Source organism: Salvelinus fontinalis, chromosome 11 (genome assembly GCF_029448725.1).
Source record: "Salvelinus fontinalis isolate EN_2023a chromosome 11, ASM2944872v1, whole genome shotgun sequence".
NCBI classification, from domain to species: domain Eukaryota; kingdom Metazoa; phylum Chordata; class Actinopteri; order Salmoniformes; family Salmonidae; genus Salvelinus; species Salvelinus fontinalis.
Window position 1 is genome coordinate 7801603 of NC_074675.1, and position 18204 is coordinate 7819806.

Genomic DNA, 18204 nt, shown 5'->3' on the forward strand with positions numbered 1-18204 from the left:
GCAAATACCTTTGGCCAGTGGTTCTCAACTCCAGTCCTCCAGTACCCTCAAATACACTACATTTCCTGCAAGAGGGTGATCAGATTAAGATCTTACATCTGTACTATATTTCTCTGTGACATGACATAAATACAGTACATAGAAGACGTTGTCGCTGGTGGAAGTTATTGTTGGACTTGTCAGGAGGAGGAAAGTGCACGCACGCACGCACGCACGCACGCACGCACGCACGCACACACACACACACACACACACACACACACACACACACACACACACACACACACACACACACACACACACACACACACACACACACAATCAATCACAATAGAGTTCTGAGTTCAGATTTTGTCACGATTTATTTATTTTAAAGAACATTTCATGTCTAGTTGGTCTTAGAAATAAAAAATAAACAACATATTTGTTAATTTCCATCAATTTCTTTCTGAGTTACATCCCTTCTCCCTCTTGAAAATGTCAATTTAAAACATGAAATGGATTCATTATATGAAACATGCATGTACTCTAAACCTAAAGGTGATATGGTCATGACAGTATTTATGATATTCTACTCCAGTGGCTCTGCCCCCCAAACTCTGAGAGAAAATTCAAGTTTTCATCATCAAGATAAGTGACATACAGGTATAGGATTTTCTTTTGAGACAGTTTTCTACAGCAGGAAAATAATCCTGCAGCAAAAGGAAATGTGAATTACTACGTGGATTATAATTAATGATAGTTTTTGTAGGGGTTGACACATTTTTCGTAAGGGAAAATCAAATTTTTTAAGTGGAAATTATGAACTTCAGAAGCCTTTTTGAAACCTCAAATACACTACATGTTTAAAATTGACTGCATTGCAGGAAAATTCTCCTGCAACAGGGTGATCAGATTAAGATCTTACATCTGTACTATATTTCTCTGTGACATGACATAAATACAGTACATAGAAGACGTTGTCGCTGGTGGAAGTTATTGTTGGACTTGTCAGGAGGAGGAAAGTGCCACAGTCCCAGTCTCTTCTCTCGGTCTTATCATCATGTCTATTCATGATGTGTCCTTCATTTCCTTGATTGACACGGTAGCTTGTGAAAGTCACACCTCTTGTCTTGTCTTAACATCTCAGCATCCGTTCTCAGGTACGATCCTGCACTTGAGGATCTTCAGGTAGTTCTGGACCTTGTTGGAGTCCCGTCTAAAGCAGTAGAGGAGGTCGTGGTCGCTCATGGCCTGGGACTCTCCGCTGGTGTCTGACGAGGGGTCCAAGGCCTCAGGGGAGGACAGGCCACTCAGGGAGTTACTGATCATCCCCAGGTTCTGCATCTGAGAGGGAGGGACACAGACAGTGGATTGTCAGAGACAAGGAATTTCACTTTCTGTACATATTGCAAAATGAGGTGTGTGTGTGTGTGTGTGCCTTCTCTTGTGAGCTATCCCATGCCAACCCAGTAGCAGAGTGAGGATTGTCTAGTGACATCCTGGTTGGCATCTGCATTCGTCACTGACTCAGTGATGGTGTCAACATCAGTCCACACAATGTCACTAGGGATCAAGCTGCTATAGGACTCTCTTTTCACTATAGTATGCTCAAGGCTAACTCTGTCTTATTTGCTTTAATTTGCTTTCTCTCTCTCCCACTATCTATATCTTTATTTCATTCTCTCTCACACTCACTCACTGTCACTATAGTATGTATGCTCAAGGCTAACTCTGCCTTATTTGCTTTCTCTCTCTCTCTCTCTCTCTCTCTCTCTCTCTCTCTCTCTCTCTCTCTCTCTCTCTCTCTCTCTCTCTCTCTCTCTCTCTCTCTCTCTCTCTCTCTCTCTCTCTCTCTCTCTCTCTCTCTCTCTCTCTCTCTCCCTCTCTCTCTCTCTCTCTTTCTCTCTCTCTCTCTGTCTTTCTCCCCCACATCTCTGTGATTCATTTAGTGACATACACACTTCATCATCTGTGAGACATTTCACATTATAACTCTAACAGAAAGCCATATGCAATATTCAACATAATCATCTTAACAACAAATAGTAATGATGGATTCAAGTGATGATTATTTTCTAGAATTGAGCTGCAGTCAAGCAGAAATGTTTATGTAGAAGGATCTGCTCCTTTTTTTCAATTTTCGCCTAAAATGACATACTGCTGGTAGCTCAAGACCTGATGCAAGGACATTCATTTTCTTGATACCATTTGAAAGGAAACACTTTGAAGTTTGTGGAAATCTGAAATGAATGTAGGAGAATATAACACATTAGACCTGGTAAAAGATAGTACAAAGAAAAAAACATGATCTTTGAAATGCAAGAGAAATGCCATAATGTATTTTTCCAGTCCAGGCACTATTTAGATGTTGTCCACTAGATGGAAGCAGTGTTTGTGCAAAGTTTTAGACTGATCCAATGAACCATTGCATTTCGGTTCAAAATTTTGTATTTAGACTGCACAAATGTGCTTAATTGGTTTATTATTAACTTTTCAAGTTCATAACTGTGCACTCTCCTCAAACAATAGCATGGTATTCTTTCAGTGTAATAGCTACTGTAAATTGGACAATGCAGTTAGATTAACAAGAATTTAAGCTTTCTGCCAATATCTGTCTATGTCTATGTCCTGTGAAATTTTCTTGATACTTACAACCTCATGCTAATCGCATTAGACTATGCTAGTTCAACCGTCCCATACCCTATCAGCCACCTTCTCCCCCCACCTTCCTCTTACCCTATCAGCCACCTTCTCCCCCCACCTTCCTCTTTCCCTATCAGCCACCTTCTCCCTCCATCTTTCGCTTAACCTATCAGCCACCTTCACTCATCTTCCTCTTAGCCTATCAGCCATCTTCTCCCCTGTCTTCCTCTTAACCTATCAGCCACCTTCTCCCCTGTCTTCCTCTTAACCTATCAGCCACCTTCTCCCCTGTTTTCTTCTTAACCTATCAGCCACCTTCTCCCCTGTCTTCCTCTTACCCTATCAGCCACCTTCACTCATCTTCCTCTTAGCCTATCAGCCACCTTCTCCCCTGTCTTCCTCTTAACCTATCAGCCACCTTCACTCATCTTCCTCTTAGCCTATCAGCCACCTTCTCCCCTGTCTTCCTCTTAACCTATCAGCTACCTTCTCCCCTGTCTTCCTCTTACCCTATCAGCCACCTTCTCCTCCCACCTTCCTCTTACCCTATCAGCCACCTTCTCCTCCCACCTTCCTCTTACCCTATCAGCCACCTTCTCCCCCCGTCTTCCTCTTACCCTATCAGCCACCTTCTCCTCCCACCTTCCTCTTACCCTATCAGCCACCTTCTCCTCCCACCTTCCTCTTACCCTATCAGCCACCTTCTCCCCCCGTCTTCCTCTTACCCTATCAGCCACCTTCTCCCTCCATCTTTCGCTTACCCTATCAGCCACCTTCTCCCCCCGTCTTCCTCTTACCCTATCAGCCACCTTCTCCCCCCGTCTTCCTCTTACCCTATCAGCCACCTTCTCCTCCCACCTTCCTCTTACCCTATCAGCCACCTTCTCCCCCCGTCTTCCTCTTACCCTATCAGCCACCTTCTCCTCCCACCTTCCTCTTACCCTATCAGCCACCTTCTCCCCCCGTCTTCCTCTTACCCTATCAGCCACCTTCTCCCCCCGTCTTCCTCTTACCCTATCAGCCACCTTCTCCCCCCGTCTTCCTCTTACCCTATCAGCCACCTTCTCCTCCCACCTTCCTCTTACCCTATCAGCCACCTTCTCCCCCCGTCTTCCTCTTAGCCTATCAGCCACCTTCTCCCCCGTCTTCCTCTTAGCCTATCAGCCACCTTCTCCTCCCACCTTCCTCTTACCCTATCAGCCACCTTCTCCCCCCGTCTTCCTCTTAGCCTATCAGCCACCTTCTCCCCCCGTCTTCCTCTTACCCTATCAGCCACCTTCTCCTCCCACCTTCCTCTTACCCTATCAGCCACCTTCTCCTCCCACCTTCCTCTTACCCTATCAGCCACCTTCTCCCCCCGTCTTCCTCTTAGCCTATCAGCCACCTTCTCCCCTGTCTTCCTCTACCCTATCAACCACCTTCTCCCCCCGTCTTCCTCTTACCCTATCAGCCACCTTCTCCCCCCGTCTTCCTCTTAGCCTATCAGCCACCTTCTCCTCCCACCTTCCTCTTACCCTATCAGCCACCTTCTCCCCCCGTCTTCCTCTTAGCCTATCAGCCACCTTCTCCCCCCGTCTTCCTCTTAGCCTATCAGCCACCTTCTCCCCCCACCTTCCTCTTACCCTATCAGCCACCTTCTCCCCCCGTCTTCCTCTTACCCTATCAACCACCTTCTCCTCCCACCTTCCTCTTACCCTATCAGCCACCTTCTCCCCCCACCTTCCTCTTACCCTATCAGCCACCTTCTCCCCCCGTCTTCCTCTTACCCTATCAGCCACCTTCTCCCCCCGTCTTCCTCTTACCCTATCAACCACCTTCTCCTCCCACCTTCCTCTTAACCTATCAGCCACCTTCTCCCCCCACCTTCCTCTTACCCTATCAGCCACCTTCTCCCCCCGTCTTCCTCTTACCCTATCAGCCACCTTCTCGACTCCCTTGCGGAGCTCGTGCACCATGTAGCTCATCTCCAGTGCTTTGTTGGAGCTGAAGTTGTTGAAGTCATCCTGGTGAACTATGTTCTGGTGGAACTGCCACAGAGGATCCTTCCATGCTACCAACAGCTTCAGAATCACCTCTGTTAACTCCTCTCTCTGAGGAGAGAGAGAGAGTAGAATTGTATGTTTTTGTAGAGTTGGTAATTGAGTGTTGAAAGAGAGAAGACAGACACAAGCAAAGACATAGCAGCAGTCTACATATGGAGACAGACATGGGTACTACAGGAAGCAGAGAGGGGTAGTAACATCAGGGAACAGACTAGGTTACTACAGGAAGCAGAGAGGGGTAGTACCATCAGGGAACAGACTAGGTTACTACAGGTAGCAGAGAGGGGTAGTACCATCAGGGAACAGACTAGGTTACTACAGGAAGCAGAGAGAGGTAGTACCATCAGGGAACAGACTAGGTTACTACAGGTAACAGAGAGGGGTAGTACCATCAGGGAACAGACTAGGTTACTACAGGAAGCAGAGAGGGGTAGTACCATCAGGGAACAGACTAGGTTACTACAGGAAGCAGAGAGGGGTAGTACCATCAGGGAACAGACTAGGTTACTACAGGTAGCAGAGAGGGGTAGTACCATCAGGGAACAGACTAGGTTACTACAGGAAGCAGAGAGGGGTAGTACCATCAGGGAACAGACTAGGTTACTACAGGAAGCAGAGAGGGGTAGTACTATCAGGGAACAGACTAGGTTACTACAGGAAGCAGAGAGGGGTAGTACCATCAGGGAACAGACTAGGTTACTACAGGAAGCAGAGAGGGGTAGTACCATCAGGGAACAGACTAGGTTACTACAGGAAGCAGAGAGGGGTAGTACCATCAGGGAACAGACTAGGTTACTACAGGTAGCAGAGAGGGGTAGTACCATCTGGAGACAGACATGGGTACTACAGGAAGCAGAGAGGGGTAGTACCATCAGGGAACAGACTAGGTTACTACAGGAAGCAGAGAGGGGTAGTACCATCAGGGAACAGACTAGGTTACTACAGGAAGCAGAGAGGGGTAGTACCATCAGGGAACAGACTAGGTTACTACAGGAAGCAGAGAGGGGTAGTACCATCAGGGAACAGACTAGGTTACTACAGGAAGCAGAGAGGGGTAGTACCATCAGGGAACAGACTAGGTTACTACAGGAAGCAGAGAGGGGTAGTAACATCAGGGAACAGACTAGGTTACTACAGGAAGCAGAGAGGGGTAGTACCATCAGGGAACAGACTAGGTTACTACAGGAAGCAGAGAGGGGTAGTACCATCAGGGAACAGACTAGGTTACTACAGGAAGCAGAGAGGGGTAGTACCATCAGGGAACAGACTAGGTTACTACAGGAAGCAGAGAGGGGTAGTACCATCAGGGAACAGACTAGGTTACTACAGGAAGCAGAGAGGGGTAGTACCATCAGGGAACAGACTAGGTTACTACAGGAAGCAGAGAGGGGTAGTACCATCAGGGAACAGACTAGGTTACTACAGGTAGCAGAGAGGGGTAGTACCATCAGGGAACAGACTAGGTTACTACAGGAAGCAGAGAGGGGTAGTACCATCAGGGAACAGACTAGGTTATTATAGGAAGCAGAGAGGGGTAGTACCATCAGGGAACAGACTAGGTTACTATAGGAAGCAGAGAGGGGTAGTACCATCAGGGAACAGACTAGGTTACTACAGGAAGCAGAGAGGGGTAGTACCATCAGGGAACAGACTAGGTTACTACAGGAAGCAGAGAGGGGTAGTACCATCAGGGAACAGACTAGGTTACTACAGGTAGCAGAGAGGGGTAGTACCATCAGGGAACAGACTAGGTTACTACAGGAAGCAGAGAGGGGTAGTACCATCAGGGAACAGACTAGGTTACTACAGGAAGCAGAGAGGGGTAGTACCATCAGGGAACAGACTAGGTTACTACAGGAAGCAGAGAGGGGTAGTACTATCAGGGAACAGACTAGGTTACTACAGGAAGCAGAGAGGGGTAGTACTATCAGGGAACAGACTAGGTTACTACAGGAAGCAGAGAGGGGTAGTACCATCAGGGAACAGACTAGGTTACTACAGGAAGCAGAGAGGGGTAGTACCATCAGGGAACAGACTAGGTTACTACAGGTAGCAGAGAGGGGTAGTACCATCAGGGAACAGACTAGGTTACTACAGGAAGCAGAGAGGGGTAGTACCATCAGGGAACAGACTAGGTTACTACAGGTAGCAGAGAGGGGTAGTACCATCAGGGAACAGACTAGGTTACTACAGGAAGCAGAGAGGGGTAGTAACATCAGGGAACAGACTAGGTTACTACAGGAAGCAGAGAGGGGTAGTACCATCAGGGAACAGACTAGGTTACTACAGGAAGCAGAGAGGGGTAGTACCATCAGGGAACAGACTAGGTTACTACAGGAAGCAGAGAGGGGTAGTACCATCAGGGAACAGACTAGGTTACTACAGGAAGCAGAGAGGGGTAGTACCATCAGGGAACAGACTAGGTTACTACAGGAAGCAGAGAGGGGTAGTAACATCAGGGAACAGACTAGGCTACTACAGGAAGCAGAGAGGGGTAGTACTATGGTAAACATTAGTTGATTAAACAGAGTTGTAAGACTCACAGCCAGTCTCTGCGCGTTCTCTTTGCCATTAGGGGTTAGTATGGTGGCTGTATGGCAGTGGCGGTTTATCCTGCCAATATGATTTCTGCTTGGCAGAACATATTGCTCCTGAAGGAGGGAAGAAGAAAGGAGAGAAAGAGGAATTGAGTTGACAGGGAAGACGTAGGTAGAAAGCAAAAGGTCAGAGAGTCAAAGGAGCTGCATCTCTGAAGAGCAAAGCCTTCGAAAGCAAAGAAACAAAAAGCTTGTAGAACCTTGAAAGGGATAGTTCACCCAAATGATAAAATTACAATAGACTGCTGTCTTACCTTGTCAATAGACTGCTGTCTTACCTTGACAATAGACTGCTGTCTTACCTTGTCAATAGACTGCTGTCTTACCTTGACAATAGACTGCTGTCTTACCTTGGCAATAGACTGCTGTCTTACCTTGACAATAGACTGCTGTCTTACCTTGACAATAGACTGCTGTCTTACCTTGACAATAGACTGCTGCCTTACCTTGACAATAGACTGCTGTCTTACCTTGGCAATAGACTGCTGTCTTACCTTGACAATAGACTGCTGCCTTACCTTGACAATAGACTGCTGCCTTACCTTGACAATAGACTGCTGTCTTACCTTGACAATAGACTGCTGTCTTACCTTGGCAATAGACTGCTGTCTTACATTGACAATAGACTGCTGTCTTACCTTGGCAATATACTGCTGTCTTACCTTGGCAATAGACTGCTGTCTTACCTTGGCAATAGACTGCTGTCTTACCTTGACAATAGACTGCTGTCTTACCTTGACAATAGACTGCTGTCTTACCTTGGCAATAGACTGCTGTCTTACCTTGGCAATAGACTGCTGTCTTACCTTGACAATAGACTGCTGTCTTACCTTGGCAATATACTGCTGTCTTACCTTGGCAATAGACTGCTGTCTTACCTTGACAATAGACTGCTGTCTTACCTTGACAATAGACTGCTGTCTTACCTTGGCAATAGACTGCTGTCTTACCTTGGCAATAGTCTGCTGCCTTACCTTGACAATAGACTGCTGTCTTACCTTGGCAATAGTCTGCTTACAGGGTAACCAATATGTTATTTTGGCATTTGGGTGAACTATCACATTAGACATTGCATGTTTAAAGTGATAGTTCACCCAAATGCCAAAATGACATATTGGTTACCCTACTAAATTGAAACCAGTAAAAATGGCGCCGGAATAAATGGCAGAAGTTTTACGGGCGCCCAACCAATTGTGCTATTATGTGTTTTTTTTCGCGTTATTTGTTACTTATTTTGTACATAATGTGTCTGCAACCGTATCTTACTGCAAAAAAAGAGCTTCTGGATATCAGGACAGCGATCACTCACCTCGGATTAGACATGGATTTTTCTACAACAAGCAAGATGCACCGGACATTCTCCCAACACCCAACAGGGCCAACATCCCCGTTATATGCAAGAGGAAGAAACGCAGGTACAGGGGACACAGAGCGAGATGCCTCGTGGGGACCCGCAGAAGGCGAGTAGGAAAGCTGCCGTTACCGTCAATATTACTTGCCAACGTGCAATCATTGGACAATAAATTAGACGAGGTACGATCACGAATATCCTACCAACGTAACATCAAAAACTGTAATATTCTATGTTTCACGGAATCGTGGCTGAATAACGACATGGATATTCAGCTAGCGGGATATACGCTGTACTGGCAAGATAGAACAGCACACAGTAATACGGGGGGGGGGGGGGACGGGGGGGGGGGGGCGGTCTGTGCATATTTGTAAACAACAGCTGGTGCATGAAATCTGAGGAAGTCTCTAGATTTTGCTCGCCTGAAGTATATTGTGATAAATTGCCTAGAGAGTTTTCAGCTATACTTTCATGGCTGTTTATTTACCTCCACAGACAGATAATGGCACTAAGACCGCACTCCGTCAGCTATATAAGGAAATAAGCAAACAGGAAACCCCTCACCCAGAGGCGGCGCTCTTAGTGGCCGGAAACTTAAATCAGTTCTACCAAATTTCTATCAACATGTTAAATGTGCAACCAGAGGGGGAAAAAATCACCTGTGCTCCACACACAGAGACGCGTACCAAGGACTCCCTCACCCTCCATTTGGTAAACCCGACCACAACTCTATCCTCCTGATTCCTGCTTACAAGCAAACATTAAAGCAGGAAGCACCAGTGACTCGGTCTATAAAAAGTGTTCAGATGAAGCAGATGCTAAACTACCGGACTGTTTTGCTATCACAGACTGGAACATGTTCCGGGATTCTTCCGATGGCATTGAGGAGTACACCACATCAGTCACTGGCTTTATCAATAAGTGCATCGAGGACGTCATCCCCACAGTGACTGTACGTACATACCCCAACCAGAAGCCATGGATTTCAGGCAACATTCGCACTGAGCTAAAGGGCAGAGCTGCCGCTTTCAAGGTGCGGGACTCTAACCCGGAAGCTTACAAGAAATCCTGCTATGCCCTGCGACGAACCATCAAACAGGCAAAGCGTCAATACAGGGCTAAGATTGAATCATACTACACCGGCTCCGACGCTCGTCTTATGTGGCAGGGCTTGCAAACTATTACAGACTACAAAGGGAAGCACAGCCGCGAGCTGCCCTGTGACACGAGCCTACCAGACGAGCTAAATCACTTCTATGCTTGCTTCGAGGCAAGCAACACTGAGGCATGCATGAGAGTATCAGCTGTTCCGGACGACTGTGTGATCACGCTCTTCGTAGCCGACGTGAATAAGACCTTTAAACAGGTCAACATTCACACGGCTGCGGGGCCAGACGGATTACCAGGACGTGTGCTCCGGGCATGTGCCGACCAACTGGCAGGTGTCTTCACTGACATTTTCAACATGTCCCTGATTGAGTCTGTAATACCAACATGTTTCAAGCAGACCACCATAGTCCCTGTGCCCAAGAACACAAAGGCAACCTGCCTAAATGGGGTCAGACCCGTAGCACTCACGTCTGTAGCCATGAAGTGCTTTCAAAGGCTGGTAAAAGCTCACATCAACACCATTATCCCAGAAACCCTAGATCCACTCCAATTTCCATAGCGCACCAACAGATCCACAGATGATGCAGTCTCTATTGCATTCCACTGCCCTTTCCCACCTGGACAAAAGGAACACTTATGTGAGAATGCTATTCATTGACTACAACTTAGCGTTCAACACCATAGTACCCTCAAAGCTCATCACTAAGCTAAGGATCCTGGGACTAAACACCTCCATTTGCAACTGGATCCTGGACTTCCTGACGGGCCGCCCCCAGGTGGTGAGGGTAGGTAGCAACACATCTGCCACGCTGATCCTCAACACTGGAGCCCCTCAGTGGTGCGTGCTCAGTCCCCTCCTGTACTCCCTGTTCACCCACGACTGCATGGCCAGGCACGACTCCAACACCATCATTAAGTTTGCAGACGACACAACAGTGGTAGGGCTGATCATCGACAACAACGAGATAGCCTATAGGGAGGAGGTCAGAGACCTGGCCGGGTGGTGCCAGAATAACAACCTATCCCTCAACGTAAACAAGACTAAGGAGATGATTGTGGACTACAGGAAATGGAGGACCGAGTACGCCCCCATTTTCATCGATGGGGCTGTAGTGGAGCAGGTTGAGAGCTTCAAGTTCTTGGTGTCCACATCACCAACAAACTAGAATGGTCCAAACACACCAAGACAGTCGTGAAGAGGGCAAGACAAAGCCTATTCCCCCTCAGGAAACGAAAAAGATTTGGCATGGGTTCTGAGATCCTCAAAAGGTTCTACAGCTGCATCATCGAGAGCATCCTGACTGGATGCATCACTGCCTGGTATGGCAATTGCTCGCCTCCGACAGCAGGGCACTATAGAGGGTAGTGCGTACGGCCCAGTACATCACTGGGGCTAAGCTGCCTACCATCCAGGATCTCACTACTGTATGTAGCCTCGCTACTGTATATAGCCTTGCTACTGTATGTAGCCTCGCTACTGTATATAGCCTCACTACTGTATGTAGCCTCGCTACTGTATATAGCCTCGCTACTGTATGTAGCCTCGCTACTGTATGTAGCCTCGCTACTGTATATAGCCCCACTACTGTATGTAGCCTCGCTACTGTATATAGCCTCGCTACTGTATGTAGCCTCGCTACTGTATATAGCCTCGCTACTGTATGTAGCCTCGCTACTGTATGTAGCCTCGCTACTGTATATAGCCCCACTACTGTATATAGCCTCGCTACTGTATGTAGCCTCGCTACTGTATGTAGCCTCGCTACTGTATATAGCCTCACTACTGTATGTAGCCTCGCTACTGTATATAGCCTCGCTACTGTATGTAGCCTCGCTACTGTATATAGCCTCTCTACTGTATATAGCCTCGCTACTGTATATAGCCTCGCTACTGTATGTAGCCTCGCTACTGTATATAGCCTCGCTACTGTATATAGCCTCGCTACTGTATATAGCCTCGCTACTGTATATAGCCTCGCTACTGTATATAGCCTCGCTACTGTATATAGTCTCGCTACTGTTTCACTGTCTTTTTACTGTTGTTTTTATTTCTTTACTTACCTATTGTTCACCTAATACCTTTTTTTCACTGTTGGTTAGAGCCTGTAAGTAAGCATTTCTGTAAGGTCTACTACACCTGCTGTATTCGGCGCACGTGACAAATAAACTTTGATTTGATTTGATGATATGCTACATGACCTGTTGTTCTTAACGTCAGGATCTCCATCTTAACATCCTGTTTTATACATCTGATTATCCCAAACCAATATGGCACATCAACAACCCCACGGTGTTATAGTGGGTTCTGACATTAGTGACAGACACACACAGAGAGAGAGAAAGAAACTAGGACTGTGTCATTAGTGACAGACATACAGAGAAAGAGACTAGGACCTTGTCATTAGTGACAGAGAAACATACAGAGAGAGAAAGAGACTAGGACTGTGTCATTAGTGACAGACATACAGAGAGGGATAGAAAGAGACTAGGACTGTGTCATTAGTGACAGACATACAGAGAGGGATAGAAAGAGACTAGGACTGTGTCATTAGTGACAGACATACAGAGAGGGATAGAAAGAGACTAGGACTGTGTCATTAGTGACAGACATAGAGAGAGAGAGACTAGGACTGTGTCATTAGTGACAGACATAGAGAGAAAGAGACTAGGACTGTGTCATTAGTGACAGACATAGAGAGAGAGAGAGAAAGAGACTAGGACTGTGTTATTAGTGACAGACATAGAGAGAGAGAGAGAAAGAGACTAGGACTGTGTCATTAGTGACAGACATAGAGAGAAAGAGACTAGGACTGTGTCATTAGTGACAGACATAGAGAGAGAGAGAGAAAGAGACTAGGACTGTGTCATTAGTGACAGACATACAGAGAGAGAGAGAAAGAGACTAGGACTGTGTCATTAGTGACAGACATAGAGAGAAAGAGACTAGGACTGTGTCATTAGTGACAGACATAGAGAGAGAGAGAGAAAGAGACTAGGACTGTGTTATTAGTGACAGACATAGAGAGAAAGAGACTAGGACTGTGTCATTAGTGACAGAGACATACAGAGAGAAAGAGACTAGGACTGTGTCATTAGTGACAGAGACATACAGAGAGAAAGAGACTAGGACTGTGTCATTAGTGACAGACATACAGAGAGAGAGAGAAAGAGACTAGGACTGTGTCATTAGTGACAGACATACAGAGAGGGAGAGAAAGAGACTAGGACTGTGTCATTAGTGACAGACATACAGAGAGAGAGAGAAAGAGACTAGGACCTTGTCATTAGTGACAGAGACATACAGAGAGAAAGAGACTAGGACTGTGTCATTAGTGACAGACATAGAGAGAGGGAGAGAAAGAGACTAGGACTGTGTCATTAGTGACAGACATAGAGAGAAAGAGACTAGGACTGTGTCATTAGTGACAGACATACAGAGAGGGATAGAAAGAGACTAGGACTGTGTCATTAGTGACAGACATACAGAGAGGGAGAGAAAGAGACTAGGACTGTGTCATTAGTGACAGACATAGAGAGAAAGAGACTAGGACTGTGTCATTAGTGACAGACATACAGAGAGGGATAGAAAGAGACTAGGACTGTGTCATTAGTGACAGACATACAGAGAGGGATAGAAAGAGACTAGGACTGTGTCATTAGTGACAGACATACAGAGAGAGAGAGAAAGAGACTAGGACTGTGTCATTAGTGACAGACATACAGAGAGAGAGAGAAAGAGACTAGGACTGTGTCATTAGTGACAGACATAGAGAGAGGGATAGAAAGAGACTAGGACTGTGTTATTAGTGACAGACATAGAGAGAAAGAGACTAGGACTGTGTCATTAGTGACAGACATACAGAGAGAGAGAGAAAGAGACTAGGACTGTGTCATTAGTGACAGACATACAGAGAGAGAGAGAAAGAGACTAGGACTGTGTCATTAGTGACAGACATACAGAGAGAGAGAGAAAGAGACTAGGGCTGTGTCATTAGTGACAGACATACAGAGAGAAAGAGACTAGGACTGTGTCATTAGTGACAGACATAGAGAGAGAGAGAGAAAGAGACTAGGACTGTGTTATTAGTGACAGACATAGAGAGAAAGAGACTAGGACTGTGTCATTAGTGACAGACATACAGAGAGAGAGAGAAAGAGACTAGGACTGTGTCATTAGTGACAGACATACAGAGAGAGAGAGAAAGAGACTAGGACTGTGTCATTAGTGACAGACATAGAGAGAAAGAGACTAGGACTGTGTCATTAGTGACAGACATAGAGAGAAAGAGACTAGGACTGTGTCATTAGTGACAGACATAGAGAGAAAGAGACTAGGACTGTGTCATTAGTGACAGACATAGAGAGAGAGAGAGAAAGAGACTAGGACTGTGTTATTAGTGACAGACATAGAGAGAAAGAGACTAGGACTGTGTCATTAGTGACAGACATAGAGAGAGAGAGAGAAAGAGACTAGGACTGTGTTATTAGTGACAGACATAGAGAGAAAGAGACTAGGACTGTGTCATTAGTGACAGACATAGAGAGAGAGAGAGAAAGAGACTAGGACTGTGTTATTAGTGACAGACATAGAGAGAAAGAGACTAGGACTGTGTCATTAGTGACAGACATACAGAGAGGGAGAGAAAGAGACTAGGACTGTGTCATTAGTGACAGACATACAGAGAGGGAGAGAAAGAGACTAGGACTGTGTCATTAGTGACAGAGACATACAGAGAGGGATAGGGAGAGAAAGAGAGAGGTATCCTTGGTGCATACTAGAGAAAGAGAGAGGTATCCTTGGTGCATACTAGAGAAAGAGAGAGGTATCCTTGGTGCATACTAGAGAAAGGTAAGGGGACTTACGAATTCAGAGTGCAGGTCGCTGGAGATGCTGTGCATCCTGGCACTGTGCTGGATGACCCGGTCAAAGAGGTCTGCCAGGGAGAGGAAGTGGCACCCCGCCTGGCCGTGGACACAGATCGACGCCGCGCTCGCCCTGCCACTGCCACACAGCTCCACACACACCAACACCAGGAGAAGAGCCCACGCTGGAAGAGAGAGGGAGAAGGATGAAGATGATGAGAAGAGGAGAGGAGAGTGACAGAGGGACTAGAGAAATAGAGAGGAGTTTGAAGGAGTTGAGAGAGAGGAGGGCAATAGAGGAAGAGGACAGGATCCTGTCTCACCAGCCAGGAGCAGCACTGACACTGGCAGAGAGAGAGTGAGAAGAGGAACAGAGAGAGGTGAGGATGGGATCCTATCTCACCAGCCAGGAGCAGCACTGACACTGGCAGAGAGAGAGTGAGAAGAGGAACAGAGAGAGGTGAGGATGGGATCCTGTCTCACCAGCCAGGAGCAGCACTGACACTGGCAGAGAGAGAGTGAGAAGAGGAACAGAGAGAGGTGAGGATGGGATCCTGTCTCACCAGCCAGGAGCAGCACTGACACTGGCAGAGAGAGAGAGTGAGAAGAGGAACAGAGAGAGGTGAGGATGGGATCCTATCTCACCAGCCAGCATGTCAGGAGCAGCTGGCAGAGAGAGAGTGAGAAGAGGAACAGAGAGAGGTGAGGATGGGATCCTATCTCACCAGCTAGCATGTCAGGAGCAGCTGGCAGAGAGAGAGTGAGAAGAGGAACAGAGAGAGGTGAGGATGGGATCCTGTCTCACAAGGCAGATGCAGCACTCAAACTGGTGGAAAGATAGAGGGAGAAGGGATGAGGGCAGGAGGGAGAGGGGGACAATGAGAAGAGCAATGAAAAGGAGGAAAGGTCAGTATAGAGGGAGAGCTTTGGAACCTGTCTCACCAGCCTAGAGAAGAGGATGAAGAGAGACAACACTGACACTGACAGAGGGATAGAAGGAGAAGAGAGACAACACTGACACTGACAGAGGGATAGAAGGAGAAGAGACAACACTGACACTGACAGAGGGATAGAAGGAGAAGAGAGACAACACTGACACTGACAGAGAGATAGAAGGAGAAGAGACAACACTGACACTGACAGAGGGATAGAAGGAGAAGAGAGACAACACTGACACTGACAGAGGGATAGAAGGAGAAGAGACAACACTGACACTGACAGAGGGATAGAAGGAGAAGAGAGACAACACTGACACTGACAGAGAGATAGAAGGAGAAGAGAGACAACACTGACACTGACAGAGAGATAGAAGGAGAAGAGACAACACTGACACTGACAGAGAGATAGAAGGAGAAGAGAGACAACACTGACACTGACAGAGGGATAGAAGGAGAAGAGAGACAACACTGACACTGACAGAGAGATAGAAGGAGAAGAGACAACACTGACACTGACAGAGAGATAGAAGGAGAAGAGGATGAAGAGAGACAACACTGACACTGACAGAGAGATAGAAGGAGAAGAGACAACACTGACACTGACAGAGGGATAGAAGGAGAAGAGAGACAACACTGACACTGACAGAGGGATAGAAGGAGAAGAGAGACAACACTGACACTGACAGAGGGATAGAAGGAGAAGAGGATGAAGAGAGACAACACTGACACTGACAGAGAGATAGAAGGAGAAGAGAGACAACACTGACACTGACAGAGAGATAGAAGGAGAAGAGACAACACTGACACTGACAGAGAGATAGAAAGAGAAGAGAGACAACACTGACACTGACAGAGAGATAGAAGGAGAAGAGAGACAACACTGACACTGACAGAGAGATAGAAGGAGAAGAGAGACAACACTGACACTGACAGAGAGATAGAAGGAGAAGAGAGACAACACTGACACTGACAGAGAGATAGAAGGAGAAGAGAGACACCACTGACACTGACAGAGAGATAGAAGGAGAAGAGAGACAACACTGACACTGACAGAGAGATAGAAGGAGAAGAGAGACAACACTGACACTGACAGAGAGATAGAAGGAGAAGAGAGACAACACTGACACTGACAGAGAGATAGAAGAAGAGAGACAACACTGACACTGACAGAGAGATAGAAGGAGAAGAGAGACAACACTGACACTGACAGAGAGATAGAAGGAGAAGAGAGACAACACTGACACTGACAGAGAGATAGAAGAAGAAGAGAGACAACACTGACACTGACAGAGGGATAGAAGGAGAAGAGGATGAAGAGAGACAACACTGACACTGGATAGTGACTGACTGGTTGAGGGAGGAAGAGGAAAAGAGAAAGGGAAGAAGAGGTGGTAAACAGAGGAGAGGATCTAATTCCACCGGCAGAGGCTCCCTGGTCCCTGGTCCCTGGTCCCTGGTCCCTGGTCCCTGGTCCCTGCTCTCTGCTCTCTGCTCTCTGCTCTCTGCTCTCTGCTCTCTGCTCTCTGGTCCCTGGTCCCTGGTCCCTGCTCTCTGCTCTCTGCTCTCTGCTCTCTGCTCTCTGGTCCCTGGTCTCTGGTCTCTGCTCTCTGCTCTCTGCTCTCTGCTCTCTGCTCTCTGCTCTCTGCTCTCTGCTCTCTGCTCTCTGCTCTCTGCTCTCTGCTCTCTGCTCTCTGGTCCCTGGTCTCTGGTCTCTGCTCTCTGCTCTCTGCTCTCTGCTCTCTGCTCTCTGGTCCCTGCTCTCTGCTCTCTGCTCTCTGCTCTCTGCTCTCTGGTCCCTGGTCTCTGGTCTCTGGTCTCTGCTCTCTGCTCTCTGCTCTCTGCTCTCTGCTCTCTGCTCTCTGCTCTCTGGTCCCTGGTCCCTGGTCTCTGGTCTCTGCTCTTTGCTCTCTGGTCCCTGGTCTCTGGTCTCTGCTCTCTGCTCTCTGCTCTCTGCTCTCTGCTCTCTGCTCTCTGCTCTCTGCTCTCTGCTCTCTGCTCTCTGCTCTCTGCTCTCTGGTCTCTGCTCTCTGCTCTCTGCTCTCTGCTCTCTGCTCTCTGCATGCACTGCCCTGGCTTGTTCTTAGAGGTAGCTACCTTGTTTGATGTTGTTCCTGGACATTCTGTGTTGCTTGGTGGTAGTCTTGAAGCTGGAGGATGCACAGTGGTACTCAGCTATTTAAAGGGACCAGGAGTATTAAGGAAAGGGTCTCTCTCTCTGTCATCATGTGATGACCACAATCATTTAGGAGGGGAGGAGAGAGAGACAGAGGTTTGCGTGAGTTTTCATTCGCCGTCAATTTTCTCTTTCTTTTTTTTTCATCAGATCATGATGGAAGTCGGCTTTACAGCCCAAAGCGTCCGTGACAAATCAGGACGGATACAGGGGGAAGATGCTCATTCAGCTCACCCCCAAGCCCCTTCACCAGTTTCACTGTCATTCACTAGGCTAGTTTAGTCTATAGGCTATGCTCAGAAAAACATGTTCTATCTAGAACCTTAAAGGGTTATGCGGCTGTCCCCATAGGAGAACCCTTTGAAGAACCCTTTCTGGTTCCAGGTAGACCCTTTTGGGTTCCATGTAGAAAACCTTTCTACAGAGGGTTCTACATGGAACCCAAAAGGGTTCTACCTGGAACCAAAGAGGGCTCTCCTATGGGGACAGCCAAAGAACCCTTTTG

At 47.1% G+C, this 18204-nt stretch overlaps 1 protein-coding gene across 1 annotated transcript; it reads right to left on the reverse strand.

Annotated features, from left to right (window-relative positions):
• Nucleotides 1-408: 408 nt before the first annotated feature.
• Nucleotides 409-17645, reverse strand: prl2 (prolactin 2). The gene is made up of 5 exons (XM_055937071.1): nucleotides 17621-17645; nucleotides 14589-14773; nucleotides 7211-7318; nucleotides 4536-4715; nucleotides 409-1326 (listed from the first exon to the last, which is right to left on the reverse strand). Exons 1-5 carry the CDS (start codon nucleotides 17643-17645, stop codon nucleotides 1126-1128), a joined length of 699 nt encoding a protein of 232 aa, XP_055793046.1. The 3' UTR covers nucleotides 409-1125.
• Nucleotides 17646-18204: the final 559 nt, after the last annotated feature.

Coding starts and splice junctions, on each gene's coding strand:
- prl2 (XM_055937071.1), bottom strand. CDS start 17,645: ATGTCCAGGAACAACATCAAACAAG. Junction 14,774..17,620: donor CAGGAACAACATCAAACAAG/GTAGCTACCTCT, acceptor TCTCTCTTCCAG/CGTGGGCTCTTCTCCTGGTG. Junction 4,716..7,210: donor AGAACGCGCAGAGACTGGCT/GTGAGTCTTACA, acceptor CTCTCTCCTCAG/AGAGAGGAGTTAACAGAGGT.